The following is a 21,838-nucleotide window of genomic DNA, read 5'->3' as shown; positions in this document are numbered from 1 at the left end:
CCCCGGCGTCCGGGCCCCCGCCGGGCAGCCCGGGCCATGGGAGCGGGGCTGTGGCGAGCCCGGCGCCCGCTGCGCGCTGCCACCTGCGCCGCTTTCAAGGACGCCGGGCGCGAGGCGGCGGGATTAGTGCCCGGGCCCCCCCCGCCCCCGGAGCGGGATCCCCGGCGCGGGGGGGCCGGGCACAGCGGGCCAAGGAAAGTTTATGGGGGGGCAGCGAGGTGTCAGTGCGCCGAGGCGCGCACACACTGCAACAATGCAGATACACACATTGCAACAATACACACACACATTGCAACTATGTATACAGGCACACACTTTGCAACAATGCACAGATACACCCATAACACACACTGCAACAATGCACACACCAACACACATTGCAATAACAAATGCACACACAGACACACGTTGCAACAATGCACAGACACACACATTGCAATAGTACACACACACTGCAACAATGCACAGATACACCCATAACACACATTGCAATGACAATGCACCCATTGCAACAATGCACACACAGACATACACACATTGCAACAACATACACTTTGCGACAGTGCAGATACATACAGCCATAATACACATTGCAACCACAATACACACAGACACACCCACATTGCAACAATGCACACACATCACACACACTGCAGCAACACACACACACATTACAACGATACATAGAGACATATGCCCATCACACACATTTCAACAACAAACACAATGTGTATGCACACATTGCAACAGTGGGCGTGCACATACATTGCAATTATGCACACATACACTCAAATTGCAACCACACACATCGCAACAATGCACTCACAGAAATATTCCCACATCACAACACACACACAAAGACACCACCCAACCATGTGCACACACACGTACACACCCACAAATTGCAGCACTAAACACAGGCCACAACAGTGCACACACACAAATCACAGTGCAACAATATACACCTCATGATGCACCCACACCCCGATGTGATAAACTTTCCAGCATCAGATGAGGAGCCGAGTGAGGACAGGCTGTGACATCGGTTTGTTTTTTTCCTATACACACACACATTGCCGTGTTGCAGTGTTTCCACAAACAGCCATGAATGGGAATGTGTGGCAGGTTTGTGTATTGGTGTGTCGAAGTGTCTCTGCCATCACATGCACAGGTGTATTGCAGTATTTCTGTGCCATCACACACACCCCTATGTGCTGCAGTGTTTCACACATACTCTGCTGGGTTGTAATAGCCACACACAGGCTGGGTGTGGTACAGTATTCCTGTACACACACACACACACACACACACACACACACACACACACACAGGCTGGGTGTGGTACAATATTCCTGTACACACACACGCACACACACAGTCTGGGTGTGGTACAGTATTCCTGTACACACACACACACACACACACACACACACACACAGAGTCTGGGTGTGGTACAGTATTCCTGTACACACATGCGCACACGCACACGCACACACACAGTCTGGGTGTGGTACAATATTCCTGTACACACACACACACACATACACAGGCTGGGTGTGGTACAATATTCCTGTACATGCACACACACAGTCTGGGTGTGGTACAGTGTTCCTGTACACACACACACATACACACACGCACAGGCTGGGTGTGGTACAATATTCCTGTACACGCACACACACAGTCTGGGTGTGGTACAGTGTTCCTGTACACACACACACAAACACACACAGAGGCTGGGTGTGGTACAGTATTCCTGTACACACACATACACACACACACAGGCTGGGTGTGGTACAATATTCCTGTACATGCACACACACAGTCTGGGTATGGTACAGTGTTCCTGTACACACGCACGCACAGGCTGGGTGTGGTACAGTATTCCTGTACATGCACACACACACTTTACTCTAGTGCCCTGGTGCAAGGACTGTTCTCAGCTCCCGTTCCCCGTGAGGGTCAGTAGCAGGGGGCTGGGGGTGGGAGGCAGGGCCTGTCAGCCAGGGAGCGGCTCCCTGCCCCATGGGGCGGCTCCTGCACCAGCTATGGATAATGAAGGCGCCGGCCGGGGGACCGGCTGTGGTGCCCAGAGCTGGTGTGTGGGAGCGGAGACCCAGTGTCTCCCTTGCAGGATGGTTACCTGTCCTGGAGGATACAGGGGGCTGAGGATGTTGGGAAGGAACCATAGAGTAAGAGCTCACAGTGTCAAGAGACGAGGGCAGGGAGGGAAACTGAGGCACGGAGCGGGACAGTGACTCGCCCAAGAGATCACTGGCAGAAATGGAGCCCAGAAGTCCGGAGTCCCGGTGTGGGACTGCACCGCACAGTCTGACGGGCAGAGGTCTGTCGGCCTGTGTGTCTGCCCCATGCTCATCCCACGAGGAGCCAGGATGGGGCATTCCTGTTCCAGGGAGATGTTCGTAGGATGATTATTGGGGGGGGCAGGGGGGAAGGCTGTGGCTTCTGCTGGTGCTGGCAGAGCCCCAGCCACATTCCCTGCTGCCCCCCCAGTGGGTTCTGTCCCCGGTGATCCCGGCCTGTGCACCCAGCACCTCCCTCTGCCAGCACCCGAGGAGGCGCCCCCAGCAGTGGGACAAAGACGGGCTGGCTAAGAGTGGGCAGCCCTATATGCCCCCCACCCATACAGTGAGGCCCCAGCAGCGCAGAAGAGTGGGGTTCAGGGGTGACCGTAGTGGGAGGCTGGTTTAGGTTCGACTCTGACCTCCTGCAAGTGTTTTGGGGGATAGATTTGGGGACCACCACCCACTCACCCATTCTTTTCAGAATCTGCTGCAGCAGCTTCCCCACCCCCACCTAATGGCCACACAGGGTATTGCAAGGGTGAGACCTGTCTGGCTGCTGGGAGTTGGTTAATTAAGCAGGTTTGCTAATTACCCCAGCACAGTTGGTTACTGGACAGTGCTGGGGTCAGAGCTCCTGGGTTCCATGTCCACCTCTGCAAGCCGCTTCCCTGTTCTGTGCCTCAGTTCCCCCTCCCACCCTTTGTCTGGTAAGACTGGCAGCTCTTTGGGGCAGCACCCTGTCCGCTGGGGCCCTGCGCCCGGTCCGGCGGGGGGCCCCCGATCTCCGCTGGGCTCTGTGCAGCAGGGGAAGATGGTAGGCGCTGTCACTACACACCTACTAGCTGTTTAACAGAGACAGGACGCGATGCGTTCTCCCTCCCTGGCAAACTCTGTCCTCGGAGGGCTGCTTAGCTCTGCCTCAGGTGTCCGGGCTGGAAGCAGGGACCCGGGGGGAGGTTCCGTGGCCTGCCTTGTGCGAGGGGCGGGGGGTCTGGTGCCCCCTTCTAGCGAGAGCCTCCCAGCACCACACTCGGCCCTTAAAGGCCATGGCCCCGATCACCCTCCGCACCCCGTCAGCCGCAGGGAGTCGTTGGCTGACGATGATACAGGGCCTACGCGCCCGCTCTCTGCCGTCTGCCGGGCCTGTCCTCGTGCGCAGAGCTCAGCACCCGGGGGCTCGACGCCGCGGGCCAGAGCCCGTTCGCTAGCGGGATGGGGTTAGCCCAGCCATTGCCTCGCTCCCAGCAGCCCCGCAATCAACCAACTCCACTGCTGTTGTATTCATCAGCTCCCCCCCCACATCGCCTCCAGCTCGGGGGCAGGAGGGGCTGGAGGAGTGTCCAGGGGCTGAGAAGAGGCTCAAGACGTAACACGCGGCACTGGGACCGGCAGTACTCTGTGTGTGTGTTGCATTGGGTGTGGGGGGGGTGTAACAAGCATGTGCGAGGTGTGTAATGAGCATACGAGGCGTGTCATGAGTGTGTGTGGCCATGCAGGGTGTGGAATGAGCATGTGCAGGGCGTGTAATGAGCACATGTGGAGTGTGGAATGAGTGTGTGTGGCCATGCAGGGTGTGGAATGAGCATGTGCAGGGCGTGTAATGAGCACATGTGGTGTGTGGAATGAGTGTGTGTAGCCATGCGGGGCGTGTAATGAGCAAGTGTAATCAGCAAGGCGTGTAATGAGCGTGTGTGGGTGTGTAATGAGTGTGAGCGAGGTATGTGGGTCATGTACTGAGTGTGTGTGGCCATGCGCGGTGTGTCATGAGCCTGTGCGGGGCGTGTAACACCCTCAGCCACCTGGCCCGTGCCTGTGTCTAACCAGGGCCCTGCTCTGCCCTGGGCGGGCAGGCGGGGGGGAGTGAAACAACAGCCAGCGAAGCCCCATGTTGCCTGACCACGTCTCCTTGCCCCAGAGACAGCAAAGGGCAGGGAAAGGGGTCACGTCCTGGGGAGACGTTTGGGGCTGGATTGTTAAGGGGGCAGAGCCCCCCTCTCTGCCCCACTGCACCACACTGGAAATATGTTTGTGTCCCACAGATAAGAGCCTACTACTGCTGCCAGCTGGCAGAGCTGATCCCCCAGCAGAGCCCCCAAGGTCCAGGGACAAAGGCAGCGGTTCCAGCAGAGGCACAGGCAGGCAGCGACGGGGGTTCGATTCCCAGTGCCACTGCGAATTGTGTGCCCAGTGCGGAAAAGGAGACAACTTTGCTGCTCGAACGAAGGAACGTGTGTAAACGCTTTGAGAGCGTCTGGCTGCCCAAAACATGGCCGGTGCTCTGGGGGGGGTGGCTGCCTGGCTCTGAATGCAGCTCCCTGGGGATGGCTGGCAGGGCAGCATGGTCTATTGCAATGATCCATTTCCAGGAGTGGCGCCAGGGTTAGGCAGAATTCAGGAGGTGGCATTTTGTGTGCTCCCCACGGGGCGCATGGGAGCTTCCGGTTCCACTCCCATCGCGCTGCCGAAGAAGGACCCTCCACCGAAATGCCGCAGGCGACAGCGGCCGTCATTGAGCTGCTCAATTGAATCATAGATTCTTAGGGTTGGAAGGGACCTCAAGAGATCATCTAGTCCAACCCCCTGCTCAAAGCAGGACCAATCCCCAAATCCCTAAATGGCCCCCTCAAGGATTGAACTCACAACCCTGGGTTTAGCAGGCCTTGCCTGCCGCTGTTTTCCACGGCACATTGGCAGAAGGTCCTTCGGTGGCGCAACGGGAGTGGAACCAGAAGATCCCGGGCGCCCCGTGGGGAGCACACAAAATGCCGCCTCCTGAATTCTGCCTAACCTTGGCGCCGCCCCCCGAATCCTGGCGCCCTAGGCGACTGCCTAGGGTCACCTAATGGAAGCGCCGGCCCCGTCCGTTTCTCCTCCTCTAGGAGTGGAATATCCCTGCTGCGAGCCTGTCACCGGGGTCGATCTCCAGTGCCCCTCCTGGCACGAAAGCTGCAGCGGAGATCAGAGCTGTTTGCTTTGCTGTGATTACATGGACACGCCAGCTGGTCTGATGGGCTGGAAATCCCACGCCCGCCCAAAGGCTCCTCTACCCTTGGGTCCTCTCAGCCTCCAGAGGTAAGTTGGTATCGAGCACAGTGGCCTCCAGAGAGCTATTTAACTGAGATCAGGGCCCCGTCACGCGGGGCGCTGCCCAGACCCCAACCAAGACCAGGGCCCTGTTGTCCCGGGCACTACCCAGACTCCAGCCGAGATCAGGGCCCCGTCAGTCCTGGCGCTGCCCAGACCCCGACTGAGATCAGGGCCCCATCGTGCCAGACACTGCAAAGATACAGCTGGAGACAATTCAGCTGAGTGACCAGTGTGCTTAGTCCAGTAAGCCTACAATAACAAACCTGCCTGAGCAGTCCTAGCGCTCCCGAGAGACCCTACAATAACAACCGTGTGCATAGCTCCAGCCCACAATAACAAACTTCGCGTTCCCTGCCACTTCTTGACTTCCCCAATCCCTGCCTCCCAGAGCTCTCCTGCTCGCTGGCTGGTGGGGGTGGGGGTGTTAAACCAGCAGAGATGGGTCGGGGGTCCCCCCCCCGCCTCCATGCACGAGGCTGGCTAGGAGTGGGAGAAAGTCGTTGCCATGGTGACGCAAGGTGGCAGGCGGGTTGGCGCGCTCGGCTGTGACCTCGTTAAAGCTGCTCGGCGGGTGGGACTCGCTCCGTCGTTAGGCAACTTAGGGCTCAGCGGGGGATTGGTGTCCCGGTTATCCCAGGGCCCTGCCGGGGCGCTGGCAAGAGCCGCTGAGCACCCGCTGACCAGGGGCGCTGGGCACCCGTGTCATTGAGAGCTTTGTTAATCGGAGCATGGAGCAGCTCGAGGGCCGGCAGCGTCCCTGGGCAAAGGCCGCCCTGGGTGCAGGGCAGGGGGCGTGCAGGCAGGTCCCAGGCAGCACAGACCAGCAGTCCCGGACTCCTGGGTTCTATTTCCTGATGGAGGAGGGAGCAGGGACGGGGCAGTGGATGGGGACGAAACAAGGCGTCACAGGGCTGCAGACAGCTCCCTTCCCTCTCCACACTGCAGTTTCCAGTCTTGTCCGCTTAGGCTGGGGGCTCTTTGAAGCAGGGATTGTACCTTGGGGTCTGGGTGCCACCCACCCTGCTGGGGGCCCCAGTCTGGGTCCTGACCAGAGACTCCCCCAGTCCCCAGTGCGCAAACCCCCTGCTTAATGGGAATTAGGAGCGTCTGTCTCTTAGAGGGGTGGGGCCCAACCTCCGCATTTCACTCCTGGCTGATTCCAGTGGGAAAGACACTGATGGGTCTGTCCACACTGCGCACCGAGCCCCGGCTTGACTCCAGTTTGAGCCCACACACTGTCCACACACAAATTTGTCTGACTGGGGTCAGCTCAGGACCCAGGTCCACCCGTGAGGGTCTGAGCCCAAGTCCTGCTAAGACTCCGGTCTGAGCCCTGCTATCCTGCAGTGTGGACACTAAAGTGGGGACTTCACCAGCCCGAGTCCCCCTGGGTCCCCCAGACCTGGTTCTTCAAAGCAGTGTGGACATATTCTAACTCCCGCCAATGTACTGTACAGGAGCCTGCGTGCCTCGCGCCAGGCGGAGGGGCTCTATTACTTGCAGGGTGCCTGTGGGTTAGCCGTTGCAGGGCCTTACGTCCCTCTGTGGACGGGCTTTTGGAAACGTGACTTTCTGAGCTCTTGGGTCTGTGGCTGAGAGGAAAACCCTGTAGCAGCTGCTTTTTCCCTCACAAAACAAGCTGGGTGCAAACAGAGCTTCCGCTACCAACGCACCAGCCTCCCCTCCTGGCCACGTTGTCCCAGAGATCTGAACACAAACCTGCTCTAGTTATGGGCAGCCGACATCTGGGTTATGGGCAGACCCAGCCCTGCTCCAGAGGGGGCAGACAGCTGTGTTGTTGCTCTGGTTAACCAGAAACAGGTGCTGGTGGGCGATGGGAGATCAGGTGTTGGAGCTAATGATACATAAAGAAGCTAGCAGTGTGCAATATCTCCTCCCAGCATCCAGAGACAAGCGGGCCTGCTCTCTGCTAGCCTCCAGCATCACAAATCTAGGTGTGTCTTTTTTTTACATCATGTGAGAACAGCATGGTTTGATCTAAGGGACTGGGCATGAGGCTCTGCGCCCCGTCTCCTGGGTTCCCCACTTTGAGAGCTCTAATAGTGCGAGGGGACTGGGAGTCAGGACGCCTGGTTTCTGTTTCCCGTTATGGGAGGGAGGGTCATCGAATGGTAAGAGGGGACCCAAAACCTGGAAAATCCCCCCAGTGAGACTTTGTTTTGTTTTGTTTTTTCTGAAAAAAACCCACAACCAACCAAACCGAAAAACAGTGTGTTTGGTGGGGAAAGGACTATTTTGGGTTGGAAACAAACAATTCTGGATGAAAAATGGCAACTCACTGCAGCTGGGGTGGGGCCAGTAGGAGTGGTCTCTGTTCAGTGTTTTGGCAGCAGGTAGCTTGGTAAACAGGCTGTGGCTTTTACCAGGAGGTCTGAAAAACCTTGACAAAGAAGTGCAGAGTCATTATACCCCTTCTGCAGATGGGGAAACTGAGGCAGGGGGTTGCTAAGGTCACCCACAAGGCCAGTGCTCTCTTCACTAGGCCATGCTGCCTTCCCTTTCAGGTCATATGTTATAACACCCAATGAGCTGATTCCTCCCCTCCATGTTGAGGATGGCACATGGGCAAGGTGGGAAGGTTTCCCTGTTTCTGTCTGAGCCCTACCTGGCCTGTGGAAAGAAGACCTTCATCTCCAGAGCTGTCAGTCAGCAATAGACCCACCCAACCACCCCCAAAATACAGGCCAGATCAAAGGGGCTTGAAGGGGGTGTGTGATGCCTTTGAAAACTCCCTTGACTTTGCTCTCCAAGGGAAGCCTGTTGACTCTGAGCTACTGGAATGTTAGTCCTCAGGGCCCAGCTGTTTATCTAGCAACTGAAGTGTGCAGGGGTTGTGGGGAAGGTGGGTTTTGCCAGCTGGCATCTGTCTGAAATGTGCACCCTGTTGCCCTCAGTTTGGCACATGCTTCCTGGGGAAGGGACACAGCAAATTAATTGGCACTAGCAATTCAAGCAGTGTCATCCCCGAGCAACAGGATGAGCATGTGGCAAAAATCACTTAGGAGAGGAGGGTTCAATTCCCAGCTTGGCCGAGACCTCCCTGGGTGATCTTGAGTCTGCTTCGCCCAGGGCCTCAGTTTTCCCAGCTGTAAAATAGGTTCCTTTGTCTGTTTTAGATTGTAAGATCTTTGGAGTTGGGGTGGCACCTGGCCCAACGGCGGCCCTGATCTTGGTTGGGCTCCATGCAGTGCCCGGCCCAGTGGGGCCCAGGTCCTGGCTGAGGTCTCTATATGCTACCATATTAAAGTAAGATGTTTTTCCAACTCAAAAACCCAGATCCAAACGCTTCTCTCTAACATCTGGGAAAAGCTTGAAGCTGGATTTGAACTCCCAGCAGGTCTATTCCCTTCCCTGAAACAAACCACAATCTCAGGTGTCAACACCCTTGAAGTGTGGATCAAAATTTAGCTTCTGGCACAGTCCAAAAGGAAATCCCAGCTCCTGAAAGCCATGGGGCGCAGCTGAGAGTCCAGTGCAAAAAGCCCTCAGATAACTTAGGGCTACCTTTGCCGGTGGGGATGCGGCCGAGAAATCAGCAGGGAAACCTGTCCTTTACTGAGCAGACTAAGGCCTTTAATTACCTTGATCAATCTGCAGGGCCAAACTCAGGATCAAACAGCTGCTTCTGCTAATCTCAGAAGCAGAGTCAACATGGCTTGTTTTCACTCCTGGCGCCACACAGGAGCCTGTCTCTGTCTTTCGAGGGGCTCCCAAGAAGCAAAGCAAACCACAGGCTGACTCATGGCCGGGGGTGGACAAGGAAGCTGATGAATCAATATTGACCCAGTGCACTCTTGGCACACAATAGATCTGCAATACATGAGGTCATTACCTCTTCCAGAGTGCGGAGGTGGCTGGGGGGTTGAACCTGCCCCTCAGAAGAGGGGAGAAGAGCCCCAGCCCACTTGGGACAGGTGGAGGAGGAAAACAAATAATGATCTTTTTGGTCAGTTTCCGTGGTTAGGGGCAGCTGGGGCCATGGGGGCTAGGATCTGCCTAGATGAAGAGCACTAGGAACTCCAAGCAGGAGGGCTTGGAGGGACAGGCTGGCTCGGGGGCTTGTGGAAAAGGACCCTGGGCCTTTCTCTTCTATAGGGTTCTGGCTCTAGTCTGGCCCCAGACTGGGGCCATAGGCTGGCTCAGGGAATATGAGGGGGGGGTCTCTCCCCTCTAGGAGAGCAGTTTCAGTCTGACCCCAGGTCAGGGAGGGAGCAATTGGCATTGATCCTGGGGGGGGGGTTGCCTTCCTCTGCAATGTGGGGTATGGGTTAGTTGCAGGTTTAAATTAGTGTAACTGGACTCGCTTGAAGTCTTTAAATCCTGATTTGAGGGTTTCAGTAACTCAGCCAGAGGTTAGAGGTGGGTGTAGGGTGACCAGCCAGCAAGTGTGAAAAATCAGGACAGGGGGTGGGGGGTAATAGGAGCCTTTATAAGAAAAAGACCCCAAAATCAAGACTGTCCCTATAAAATCAGGACATCTGGTCATCCTAGGTGGGTGAGGTTCTGTGGCCTGCAGGGTGCAGGAGGGCAGGCTAGATCAGGGGGTCTCAAACTGGGGGTTGGGACCCCTCAGGAGGTCGTGAGGTTATTACATGGGGGGTCACGAGCTGTCAGCCTCCACCCCAAACCCCACTTTGCCTCCAGCATTTATAATAGGGTGTTAAATATATAAACAAGTGTTTTAATGGATGGGGGTGGGTAACACTCAGCAGCTTCCTGTGTGAAAGGGGTCACCAGTACCAAATTTGAGAACTACTGGGCTAGATGATCATGATGGTCCTTTCTGGCCTAGTTCACAGATTCCAGGCCTAGTTCAGGATTGAGCATGGGGGTCTAGTGGCCAGCACAGGGGACTGGCAGCCAGGATTCCTGGGGTTCTCGATTGTGTGCGAGACCATTGGCAAGTCACCTCCTCTCCTGGCAGCCGGGATTCCTGGGGTTCTTGACTGTGTGTGTGTGACCACAGGCAAGTCACGTCCTCTCGCTGTACCTGGCTCTCACCACGTGTAAAACACTTATCTCAAGTGGCAGGACGATTTGTCTTAATATTAGGAAAGTGCTTGGAACTGCCCGGACAATCAAAGCACTCTTGACGTGCCGCCGGTTTCTGTGCGATGCCTTTTTTCAGAAATTCAGCAAATCGGTAGCATCAGACCCCAAAACCCACGCTGAGGGGAAGAGATTGCTGACTGTTAAGTGCGTGATAATACGCAAACCCTAGCCTAGGTACATATTTGCCTGCGAGAACAGAATGCTGCAGGTACATAACCTGCGTTATATTTATTTTAAAGCCGTTCGTAGTATTTATTCAACCCAGCAGTGTGGCTTCTCCAGCAGCCAGCAAATAACAGCCGGTCTTAACACGGAAACACACCAAAATATTTACCTGGCAGCAGAAATTGTTCTGATCTCTCAGCCAGGTAAGTTCCAAGGGCCTGGGCCCGAAGGACAGCGCTGCCAGCTTTCGTGAGTCTCGCTGCATCTGATTGTTTTCAGATCCCTAGCTCTTGGCGTCACATGACTGTGTGAGAATCTCCTTTCTTTTTTTTGTTGTTAACCAAAGGTAATTGTCAAGCCCTCCGGGCTGCAGAGAAATGCTTGGAAACACCTGAGCACCCCGAAAGGAACTGCAACAAATACAAAGAACCCAAAATTAATCTTAAAAAAAAAACCTCTTGATTTTTTTTATTTATTTTTAAGCCAGTCTTGTAATCTTTGACCATTTGGAGTTGTTCCTCTGGGGAAGCAAAGTGAGGGTGGAGTGTAAATTAGCAGGATTGCAAATGAACATCAGAATGGCCAGAGTGGGTCAGACCAGTGGTCCGTCTAGCCCAGTATCCTGTCTTCCGACAGTGGCCAGTGCCAGGTGCCCCAGGGGGAATGAACAGAACAGGGCAGTTACTGAGTGATCCTTTCCCTGTCGTCCAGGCCTAGCTTCTGGCAGTCAGACGTTTAGGAACACCTAGAGCATGGGACTGTGTCACTGGCCATCGTGGCTAATAGCCATTGATGGACCTGTCCTCCATGAACTTATCTAGTTCTTTCTTGAACCCAGTTATGCTTTTGGCCTTCACAACATCCTCTAGCAAGGAGTTCCACAGGTGACTGTGCATTGGGTGAAGGGGTTCTTTCTTATGTTTGCTTTAAACCTGCTACTTATTCATTTCCTCAGGTGACCCCTGGTTCTTGTGTTCTGTGAAGGGGTAAATAGCAAATTCCTAGTCACTTTCTCCATACCAGCCATGATTTCATAGACTTTGATCATACCCCTCCCCACCTCACCTTTAGTCGTCTCTTTTCTAAGCACTGTCCAGCAGGGGTCAGAATTAGAGGGTCAGGTTGGATTTACACTACTATGGGTGAGGGGCCAACACATTAGGTACCAATTATTTCCCACAGGGACAGATTTTATCCTCAGGACTTCTTGGTTTGGATTGATTTGGACCAAAGGAAAATCAGACACAGAAAAGTGAGCATAGGGTGACCAGACTGGTGCGTGGTGGGAGACGTAGCCCGAGCAAGGAGCCCGGCCTGGAGGGGAATTAGAACTCACATTGTGCATCCTGGTGACATTTCAGAAGTGAGAGTTTTGTTTTCAATTTGTTTTACTGAAAACGTGAAAATTTCCCTGAAACATTTTGATGAAAAAAAAGCAATTTGTGTGTGTGTTTTATCTCAATTTTCCATGGAAAAAAGAACATTTTCCAACCAGTTTTAATGGTACGGCCAGACAGGACCACTGTGATCATTTGGTCTAGTCCAACCCCCTGTATAACACAGGTGTTGATACTTCTGTGCAAGATCTTTGGTTTTGTTCATTCTACTAAACCCTTAGCTTCAATGATATCTGTAGCAAGAAACCTGGTATGAAAAAGAATTTCCTATGGATGAATAGAGAAATACAACCAGAATAGCTTTTTTTTTTTTAAGCAAGGGAGTAATATTTTATTTAACTCTTTGCCTTTTACCTGTCTCTAAAGAAGTTATAAAATATAAACACAGATGTGATTTTAAATATATATAAATAATAAGTACACAGGGAGATTCCAACTGCAAGTGTGTAGACTGTCCCTGATTTTCAACATTCTTCTAAGAAATGAAACTATCAAGTTAAAAAATAACCGATAGATTTTTCCAATCTACATTTTTATTTAAAGGCGACTAAATAAATGGATTTGGAAAGCATTATTAAGTACAATTAAAAGGAGTATGTGATTATTGTGATCATATTAGAATTGTAATATCTAGTTCTGATGCAGTGCATTCCATCTGCAGATCTCCAAGCTACAGCCTGTTAAAAAAACACAACAAAAAAAACATTCATTTTCCCAATAAAAAATGGCTTTTAGACCAGAATGAACACTTGAATGGGGAGGTTTCATTTAGGCCAACATTTTCTAGGGTTTTGGTTTTTTTTCATAGATTCCGCGGCTAACAGGGACCGTTGTGATCATCTAGTCTGACTTGTAAAACACAGTCCTGAGAACTTTCTCAAGATAATTCCCAGAGCAGATTGTTTGTTTAGAAAAACATCTCAGCTTGATTTAAAAAATGTCAGGTGATGGAGCATCCACCCTGGCCCTTGGGTAAGTTGTTCCAATGATTAATTACTATCACTGTTAAAAATTTGCCTTATTTCCAGTCTGAATTTCTCTGACTTCATCTTCCAGCCACTGAAGCACGTTATACTGAACCTCTCTCTGCTAGATTAAATATTTGTTCCTCATGTAGATACTTTCAGACTTTAATCAAATCACCCCTTAACCTTCTCTCTAAGTAAATAGATTGAGTTTGTTTTGTCAAAAAAAACCCCCAAACCCTGAACATTTTTTAGTAAACGTTGTCAGATTAGGGTTCAAATGTTTGGGTTTTTAAAAATTTTTTAAACACAAATTTTTATCTAAAGTGTTTTTCAAATTAGCTTTTTTCAGAATGAAAAAATTCCAGAAAAATTTGGCAAAGATTAAAAAAAGAAAACTTTTTTTTTTTCAAAATGAACAGTGAAAAAGAAATGGCACTTCTAAGACCAATGCAATACCCAGCATTTTACAAAGGAGGTAAGTGTCACTAGCTTCAGCTGTCCCTCCTTAATGCTGCCTTGCAGTCGCCAAACCAAAACACCTGTGCTAAAAAGAAATGCCTCGGGTTTGTGTTCCTTGGACCCTGGAGAGAGCAGAGTGGAGTAATGGGATGTGTGTTGTGAGCAGCTCTGTTGGGGTCTCTGTTCTCAGCCTTTGCAATCAGGCACCGTTAGCTAAGTATGCTCTGCCAGTTCAGAAGGCTCCCTCAAAGGCAGATGCAGCTCTGGCCTAGCCCACTCCAAAGTGCCACCCACCCCGTAGGCAGGTAAGTTTGGGGAATTAATGGTGAAGGCTAGAGACTTGAGTTCAGTTCCCGCCTCCACTGCTGCGCGTGTGACCTTGGACAAGTATTTCTGCCCTCAGATCCCCAGCTGTGAAATGGGGTGCATCAGGCCGCCTTAGAACTGGGTTTTGGTGGGAACTTTTTTTCAGTGGAAAAATGGAGATTTGGATTGTGCCAAATTTTCTGTGAACTCATGTTGAATTTGTGGAATGATCTCAGTTCGGGAAAATAAACCCCTCCTCCCCCAAATGAAGCTACCACGACTTGCTAAACATGAGGCTTCTGTTGCTGGCCTTGGGCTGACAGTCTACAGTAGTGTTGGGGCTCACGGCCAGGCCTTGGCCTCTGAGACCACCTTGCCCAAGTCCAGGGAGGTTGTAATGGGCCTCCGGAGGGGATTTATTCCCCAGCTCAGGATCTGCAAAGCCATAGTCAGCATGGGAGGTGATGGGGCTGCTGGCACAGGTCTTGTGGAGCACTGAGATTGGGCTATGCGGCTGCTCCAGGTCCCGCTGCTTGGCTTGCCTCTTCATCTTGTAGCGGTGGTTCTGGAACCAGATCTTCACCTGGTTGGGGGTCAGGTGGGTGACCTTGGCCAGATGCTCCCGCTCAGGAGCAGTCAGGTATTTCTGGAGCTCAAACCTCTTCTCCAGCTCGTAAACCTGAGCCTGAGAGAACAGCACCCTCCTCTTCCGCCTGGACGTGTTCTGGAGGAAGAGGGTAGATTTGGCCACCTCCCCGATATATCCCAGGCAACCGGTGCTGGGCATGTTAAATCCAGACGGTCCCATGTACCTAGAGACTGGGAAAGGAACGAGAAAGTTGGGGTCACTTTGCCGCCGATCCTGTCAATGGGCCCCTGCTCCCAGGCAGATCCCCAGTGAAGTCGATGCCCTCCCTGTAGGACTGGATGGGGCAATGTGTGTCATCAAGTCTGCTCTCCTGGGTTCCATCCGTGTGGATCCAGAGCTAGGATTGGGCCCTTGGTTTTAAATGTTCATGTAAAAACAGCTGGTGGCAACATCACTGTCAAATATTAATCAGAACTATTTAGCAGAATAATTAACCACTCCCAGTAGCTAAGGAGTAAGGACAGTGAGAAGCATCCTGCAGTTGGTTTCAATCAGGCCTTAATTTGTGCCAGGGATGAGCTCCAGCGCCTCTAAGCTCAACAGTTCATTGCGCCGGCACCTCTGGGCTTGGTGTGTCAATTACGAAAGTAAAACAGTGGCACTTCTTTCATTAGAAATTAAATGCTGATTTCAGTGGAGGTTTCTGCTTAAAAATCTACTGCCCAAGTGGTACTTGGCAATTGCATAAGGTAAGGCTCTTTATCCCAAGATCTCAGAGCACTTTACAAAGGTGGCTTGGTGCCATAGCCCCATTTTACAGAGGGGGAAACCGAGGCAAGGAGTGGCAAGTAGGGGATAAGTAGCATTAACTGATGAAGTGAAACTAGCTGACATTATTACTTTCAATCTTGGGATTTTTAAAGTCGAAAAGAACTGCTGGTATCACTAGTCAAACATTCTGAATTTGAAAAAAAAAAGCTTTGATGGTAACATTTAAAATATTAGAGTTTTAAGTTTGTTTTTTAATAATTAGTTTAAATCTGTGGAATAGAAAGGATTTTAGAGCACTCAGAAAACCAGCCATTGAACAGCAAAGCTAGTTTAAACCTTTAACTATAGAAGGGTCACTGCAACAACTTTGGTATCATTAGGGTTTTATTTTAAAGCAAAATGTGCCCACCAAGCAAATAGTCAATGTTATGCTGGCATATGTAACTGGGAGAGGTGACTGGAAACGTAATTACAAGGCTGCATTTGGGGGAAGTAAGGAAATACACAAGCAAAGGTGCTGAGTGATTATTTGACACAGTTTGTTCTCTTGGAGATGACAATAGATTCACGCTAGATTCCCAGGTCAGAAGAGGCTACTGCAATCATCCAGTCTGACTTCCTGTTTTACTCGGGCCAGAGATAAATAATACATAAATCCTCCAAATAATTCCTGTTTGAACGGAGCCTGTCTCAGAGAGAAACAGGCTTTTATGCTCTCCATCCAGTTTCCTCGGCCCACCACCAGAAGGAATGCTCTGAACTGCTGGCAATTATTTCCAGGTAGCCAATTCAATTCCCTTTTTGAATGTTCCAGATCTGACAAACAGATCTTAAGTATCAGTTTTAAATATAGAGCCATGATGGGTTTCTGTTGGGAGGGGGGAATGAGTAACTGATTGTTCTTAGGTAAACAGCAATAGGTATTAGCTATTAGGTAAACTCTGAGTTGCTTAGCCAGCGTCAAGGAGATTGGGGGCAGATTCCCAGCCCCATTGCACCATTGACTGGGATTTACACCCGCTGAGGGTCTGACAGTCGCCCTTATTGGTTTCCTGGGTATAAAATACATCTTTGTTCTGTTGATCTCTTTGAAGTTTGCTCCAGAGTCACATGGCTATGAAGGAGATTGGAATCTGACCCAAAAATTCATTTCTCAGCCTGAATCAGCAAGAGACACACGCAAACACATACGCCAAAATATCTCACTAGTGCCCTAGGAAATCTGCACCACTCAGCTAGGGAATAACTTGGTCACTTTCCTCTTTAGAACAGCAGCTAGATTATAAACCACGGGAGAAATTAACCTTGATACGTGCCTTTTAAGCAACAGGATTTTAAAAGCATGAGAATCCAAACTGTGCATCAGCTGATCTTAAATTATGGCTTCTTTTCTGAAGGGAACACATAATTCTATGGCATGAGTTATACATGATCACAAAGATCCCTTCTGGCCTTGGAATCTCTGAATTGTATAAACCCTAGTGATATTTAGCAGAGTAGCATGTGATCTGAATCAGTTTCCTGGGGATCAGATAAATGGGGAAACATTCGGACAGCAACATTTCAAAATATTCTAGCTGGGTGGAGTACAAGCTCTTTGCTGCTGCTGCTTTCTTTATTTCTCAACATCAGTTTCCATTAGAGTTTAATATGATCACTGAATATCAGTTTAATAATTTACAGGTTGTCTTAATTGTGTTTTGATCTTTGATTGCTACATATTCCTGGCGGTTTGCTTTATATGTATATGTTAACATGCCACTTTAATAATTAATAATTATTGAGTCATAGATTCCAAGGCCAGAATGAACCACTGTGATCTAGTCTGATCTCAGGCCAGAGAACTTCCCCCAAATGATTCCCAGGGCGGATCTTTTAGACAAACATCCCATTTTGATTTAAAAATTGTCAGTGATGGAGAATCTGCCATGACCCTTGGTCAGTTGTTCCAATGGTTAATTACTCTTCTCGTTAAAATTAATATAACGCATTTCATCAGTAGATTTCTGCTAATTAAAATGCTATTATTTTAGCTAGTTTTCCTCTTGAAAGAGGACCTGTTTAAAATCTCGCCTTCAAATAACCAAGTGAGATCTTCAGTTTTATAATGTAAAGTTAGTGTGCATATTAATTTCCATTAAGATTTTTCAGAAACTCAGTAACATCATTAAACGTTCCTATAAATTATACACAAATCACGATCAAAGTGGATTGAATTGGAGAAATCTCACTTAACAGCTGATTGTTTGGAGTCTTCTTTTTAAAAAAACTACTGGGATCAAGTTATTTGCAATCTAACCATTAGAGAATGGTCTTTGGAATTTTAGATACAATCCTGCAAACGATCCAGTACCCAGCATAACACTTACTGCTCAGTAAATCTATTAACGCCAGTGTCCAGTCCTCCAACAGCTGTAAATCAAAGCTCCAACAGCTGTAAATCAAAGTCAAGACAGCTGTGTTGATTTACGCTAGCTGAGGATCTTGGCCGAGAAGCTTGATTCTCTGCTCATACTGGTGTAAATCATGAGGCACTCCATTTAAACCTTTGGTGTAAATGAGCGGCTTATTGGCTTCAGTGTGGCAACTCCTGTTAGTAGTTAGCCTGACTGTATAGGGCTGAAGTTTGTTTATTGGGGTAGCAGCACAGCTGGGGTGTTCTTAAAAATTGGAGGGCCAAATCCTGACACTCCTACTCAGGGCAAAACTCCCATTGACCTGAAGGGGCATTTAGCTAAATGTAGTCAATCCGAGGTCCTTTATTTCCTCATTCATACTTTCACATGCTGCTTGAGGATTTACAGTTAGGTGTATTTGAGATATCTGTCTCTTTCGCTGTCTCACTATCCATCCCTCTACATACTCCATCTGTCCTAATGCACACACGCTATCTCATCTACCTATTCCCAAATACCTTATCGATCTATCAATCTCATCTGAATTATAAAATCAATGTGCGTTTTTTGGAGGCAGGTGAATCAAAAGTCCTATTCTTTATTTTAAACCAGAGGCGTTTACCTTGCCTTCTAGATCAAGCAAAATCAATGCTACAATGGGGCTATTGATTTAAATTGCATGGTATGGCCCCGTAACAAGGTTCAGTGCAGATTAAGGCTAACAAATAAGACAGCTCTGAGCTCCAGAACCAAACTGTGTTCACCTCAACTCCGATGAGTGGCTCCATTGAAGCCAGCTCTCTGGGGAAGGTGAGCTGATATTGACCTGGTATTTCTAATGGGCCACAGGCTGTAGCATCTATCATCTGTGTTTCTTTCACTTACTTGGTGGATATGGTCCGTCCTGCATCTGCCCGTACCAATCTCCATTGGTGACCCCATTGCGGTAATTGTCCTGGTGGTAGGCTGGTAGGTCAGCAGGGCCTGGGAACGTCCCAGCGCAGTAACCTCGCATGGAGCTTTGAGAAACGCAGTGCGTGACGGAGAAGCCAGAAGAACCCAGTGCAGGCTGAAGACGAGGCTGGTGAGCGACCTGCATGAACTGCCCAAAACCTTCCATGCATGAGGTTTCCATGGCTAAAAAAACCTCTTCGGCTCCTCTGTGGAACTTGGCTTGGTAACTGAGTTAAACTGGCTGGTCCCCAGAGCTCATGTGAAACCTGCCGGTCCTGAGACCTCAGAAGTGACTTTTTCTTTCGTGTTTTTTTTTTTTTTTGCTTTGGTGACTGTCATAAACCTCAGACTTTTGCTGGAGGTTTCAGGGTAAACCCAGCTTCTCACCTTTCATCTTGTGCACACACCTTATCAGGGCTTATGGGCAGCAGACGCCACAAGGAGAGGAGGGGAAGGGAGGAGGAGCCTTCCTCTTCAGAGCCTCAGACAATAAGGGTGAATATGCCATGAGCCTAAGTTAATTGCAACTCTGATCTGTTTAAAACTATGTGCAAGGCAGTGGGTGGGGGAGTGATGAAAAGCAAGGCTCAAGGCAAGAGGAATCAGAGAAATCCTCATTTAGGATCCTGGCGCCAGATCCTCAGCCAGTATAAATTGTCTGTCTTCCATAGAAGCGAAGTGAGTGGTGCTGGGGATCCGGCTCACTGATTGCAATGGAGGGACCCCAGTTTGCACCAGCTGTGGATCTGGCCCCATTAGGGTGACTAGATGTCCTGATTTTTATAGCGACAGTCCTGATATTTGAGGCTTTTTCTTTTACAGGCGCCTTTCAACCCCCACTCCCTGTCCCAATTTCTTCACACTTGCTGTCTGGTCACTCTAAGCCCCTCTAAGTCACTTGATGTAGGCCTGCTGGGGATCTGGCCCAACTGACAGAAAACGTGAGAAGGGGAAGATCATGTGATCAATGCTCTCCCTCTTTGATGAGAAGTGGGGGGATGGAGATCACTCGTTCAGTGCAGAGGCATTTGTCATTGCATTTGTCTCCTTGAAAATGCTGCACCTTCAGGCTGGTCTATGCTGAAAACTTGCGTCAGCCTTGCTATGTTGCTCAGGGGTGTGGAAAACCCATGAGAGTGGGACCTATGCCAGCCTAACTCCCGGGAGCCAGCGCAGTTCTTCTGTCGACCTAGCTACTGCCTCTCTGGGAGGCGGATTAAGGTCCCTCACTGTAGCGAGGGTCTACACTGAAGTGCTGCAGCAGCGCAGCTGTAGTGGTTTAACTGTAAACAAGGCCTTAGATGGGTTTTGTGATTTTTTTTTTTCAGTATAAGGTAAAAATAATTAAAAAAAACAAGGACTAAAGGTTTGCTGAGTTTCCACAGGAAGGGAAGACTTTAATTGTCCACAACTCAGGACTGAATTGGTCTTGTACACTCTGTGCATAAGAGAGCTTGTGGGTGTGAATCTGTTTTGTGATGTGTGTGCGTGAGAGAGGCAGTATGTGAATCTGTTTTGTAGTGCACGCAATGGTAAAGTGTGAGTCTGTGTGTCTAAATCTATTTTGTAGGGTTTATGTACCTATGGAGTGTGTGTTTCTGTGTCAATTGTACCAGAAGCCTCATGCAAAATGTGGGTCAATTAATAACATGGGAAAATAAACACTCTTTGGAACATCACGGAGTAAATGATTGAAGTGAGAACACTTTTTCCCTGGATGTGGGTGAAACACCCCGTGATCGTCCTTTGACATACTCCATAAAAAGTGGCTGTGAACGATAACAAATGATTGACTAGCTGACTTGTTTGGTAACATCATCCCTTGGGTTGCACCCCGCTCTGGGATGATGTCATTGCATGGGAAGACGATCCTAAATTCTTGTTTGATCTCATCAGAGTGGTCTGTAGGGGGCAGCCCCCCCTCCCCGATGGGGTTTGTATTTTTAACAATATGCAAATGGCAGGATTAATTAGTAGTTATAGACCTTTCATTTGCTAAAGAGCCTGTGTTGGATGGGTGTTCAGGTTATCAGAGCTCAGATGATGCAACTGATGACAACTGTTTGTGCACTGTTGTTGCTAGGACAAAAATTCTGCTTGTGTATTTAGGCCCTGGCTCAGAATAGCACTTTAGCACTTGCTTAAAGTCAAGCTTTGGCTTAATGAGGATGCTAATTGGATTCACACACTACTTTGTCACTAGATTTAGCAACTTTTTGGTTTGCCTAGCAAGAAAATATGCGTCAAACAAAGTGACCAGTGACAAATCTAGCGACTTTCACTGCCAATCCCAGTGACATTCAGAGAAAAGTCACCAATCTGTATTGTCACAAAATCGTTCACAAGCAGCTCTTCTTATTCTTTTGCACACCAAGACAATGTCATTATGTCTCAATTGAGCATGTCCTCGGAAGGAATCACATTCCAGGGCTTCTCGGTCTGAGATCCCTGTAATCTGCTGGCGAGGAAAAGAAGTTTGTGGAGGCTAATTAAATACTTTGCTAAAACCAGGTGCACTTTGGAGAGAGCAGCATATGAGCCAGCTTGTTTTTAGCCAAATGTTCTTTCTCGCCCCTCCATAGTAGACAGCGCAGCCTGTGATGGAGGGAAAACTGGCTAATGAAGTGGGCAGGGTGGGGGAGGCAGGTTAGCCAGCGATGAGAGCCGCACAGATGGGGTGGGATGAGACAGGGCCATGTGCCCGAGTGTGGCAGGGGGCACCATGCCTCCTGGGAGGAAGCCCTTACTACAGGATCAAAGGTGGAGCCAACTTGATTTTCGGCACCCCCTTATTCCTTCCCCTGTCTTGGCCTGGCCTTAGCTGCCCAGCTGTTTTCAGAAATCAAACCCTGGAAGCAGGGGAAAGGGGTCCAGCTAGCAGATTTTTGCTTTTAAATCTACTTTCTTGGCTCCTTGCAATGCCAAATTCAGGTCAGCAATTGTCCTCTTCCTCAGGCTCTGGACCCTCCCTTTCACTAATGTGTTGGCTCAAATCCAGGCCGGCAATCTTGCTCATTGTAAGTATTTGTATGAGCTTTTGAGTTACCAGATATCCAGAGAGGTGGCAAATTGGGATTAGGGACGAATGCCCTGCTCTGCCACAGCCTCCCTGTGTGACTGTGGGTAAGTTTCTTAGCCCAGATCTTCAAAAGTATTTAAGTGCCTGACTCTCATGGGCTATATAAGTACCCTCTGACAGGAATGGCATTGGCACTAGTGTCTGGTAAGCTGTATCTGTCCACAGAGCATTTGTATAGCACCCAAAAGCATGCTGGGAGCTCAAACTTGGTCCCTGCCCCAGACAACCTACAATCAAATTGAAGATGCGACACAGAGAGAAGCCTCATTTTGTGGTTAAGGTACTGGG

At 49.8% G+C, this 21,838-nt stretch overlaps 1 protein-coding gene across 1 annotated transcript; it reads right to left on the bottom strand.

The window, feature by feature from the left end:
* Positions 1–13,392: 13,392 nt before the first annotated feature.
* On the bottom strand, positions 13,393–19,111 carry LOC115641481 (thyroid transcription factor 1-like). The gene is made up of 2 exons (XM_030544694.1): positions 18,403–19,111; positions 13,393–14,580 (listed from the first exon to the last, which is right to left on the bottom strand). Exons 1-2 carry the CDS (start codon positions 18,650–18,652, stop codon positions 14,033–14,035), a joined length of 798 nt encoding a protein of 265 aa, XP_030400554.1. The 5' UTR covers positions 18,653–19,111; the 3' UTR covers positions 13,393–14,032.
* Positions 19,112–21,838: the final 2,727 nt, after the last annotated feature.

The sequence above is a fragment of the Gopherus evgoodei genome, unplaced genomic scaffold (genome assembly GCF_007399415.2).
Source record: "Gopherus evgoodei ecotype Sinaloan lineage unplaced genomic scaffold, rGopEvg1_v1.p scaffold_34_arrow_ctg1, whole genome shotgun sequence".
Taxonomy (NCBI): domain Eukaryota; kingdom Metazoa; phylum Chordata; order Testudines; family Testudinidae; genus Gopherus; species Gopherus evgoodei.
This window is presented reverse-complemented; position numbering and strand designations above follow the sequence as displayed.

What these genes read in the sequence shown, in the direction of transcription:
- LOC115641481 (XM_030544694.1), bottom strand. Translation starts at nt 18,652, where the DNA reads ATGGAAACCTCATGCATGGAAGGTTTTGGGCAGTTCATGCAGGTCGCT. An exon ending in GGACGGACCATATCCACCAA is followed by an intron (nt 14,581 to 18,402) that starts GTAAGTGAAAGA and finishes TTCCTTTCCCAG; the next exon opens with TCTCTAGGTACATGGGACCG.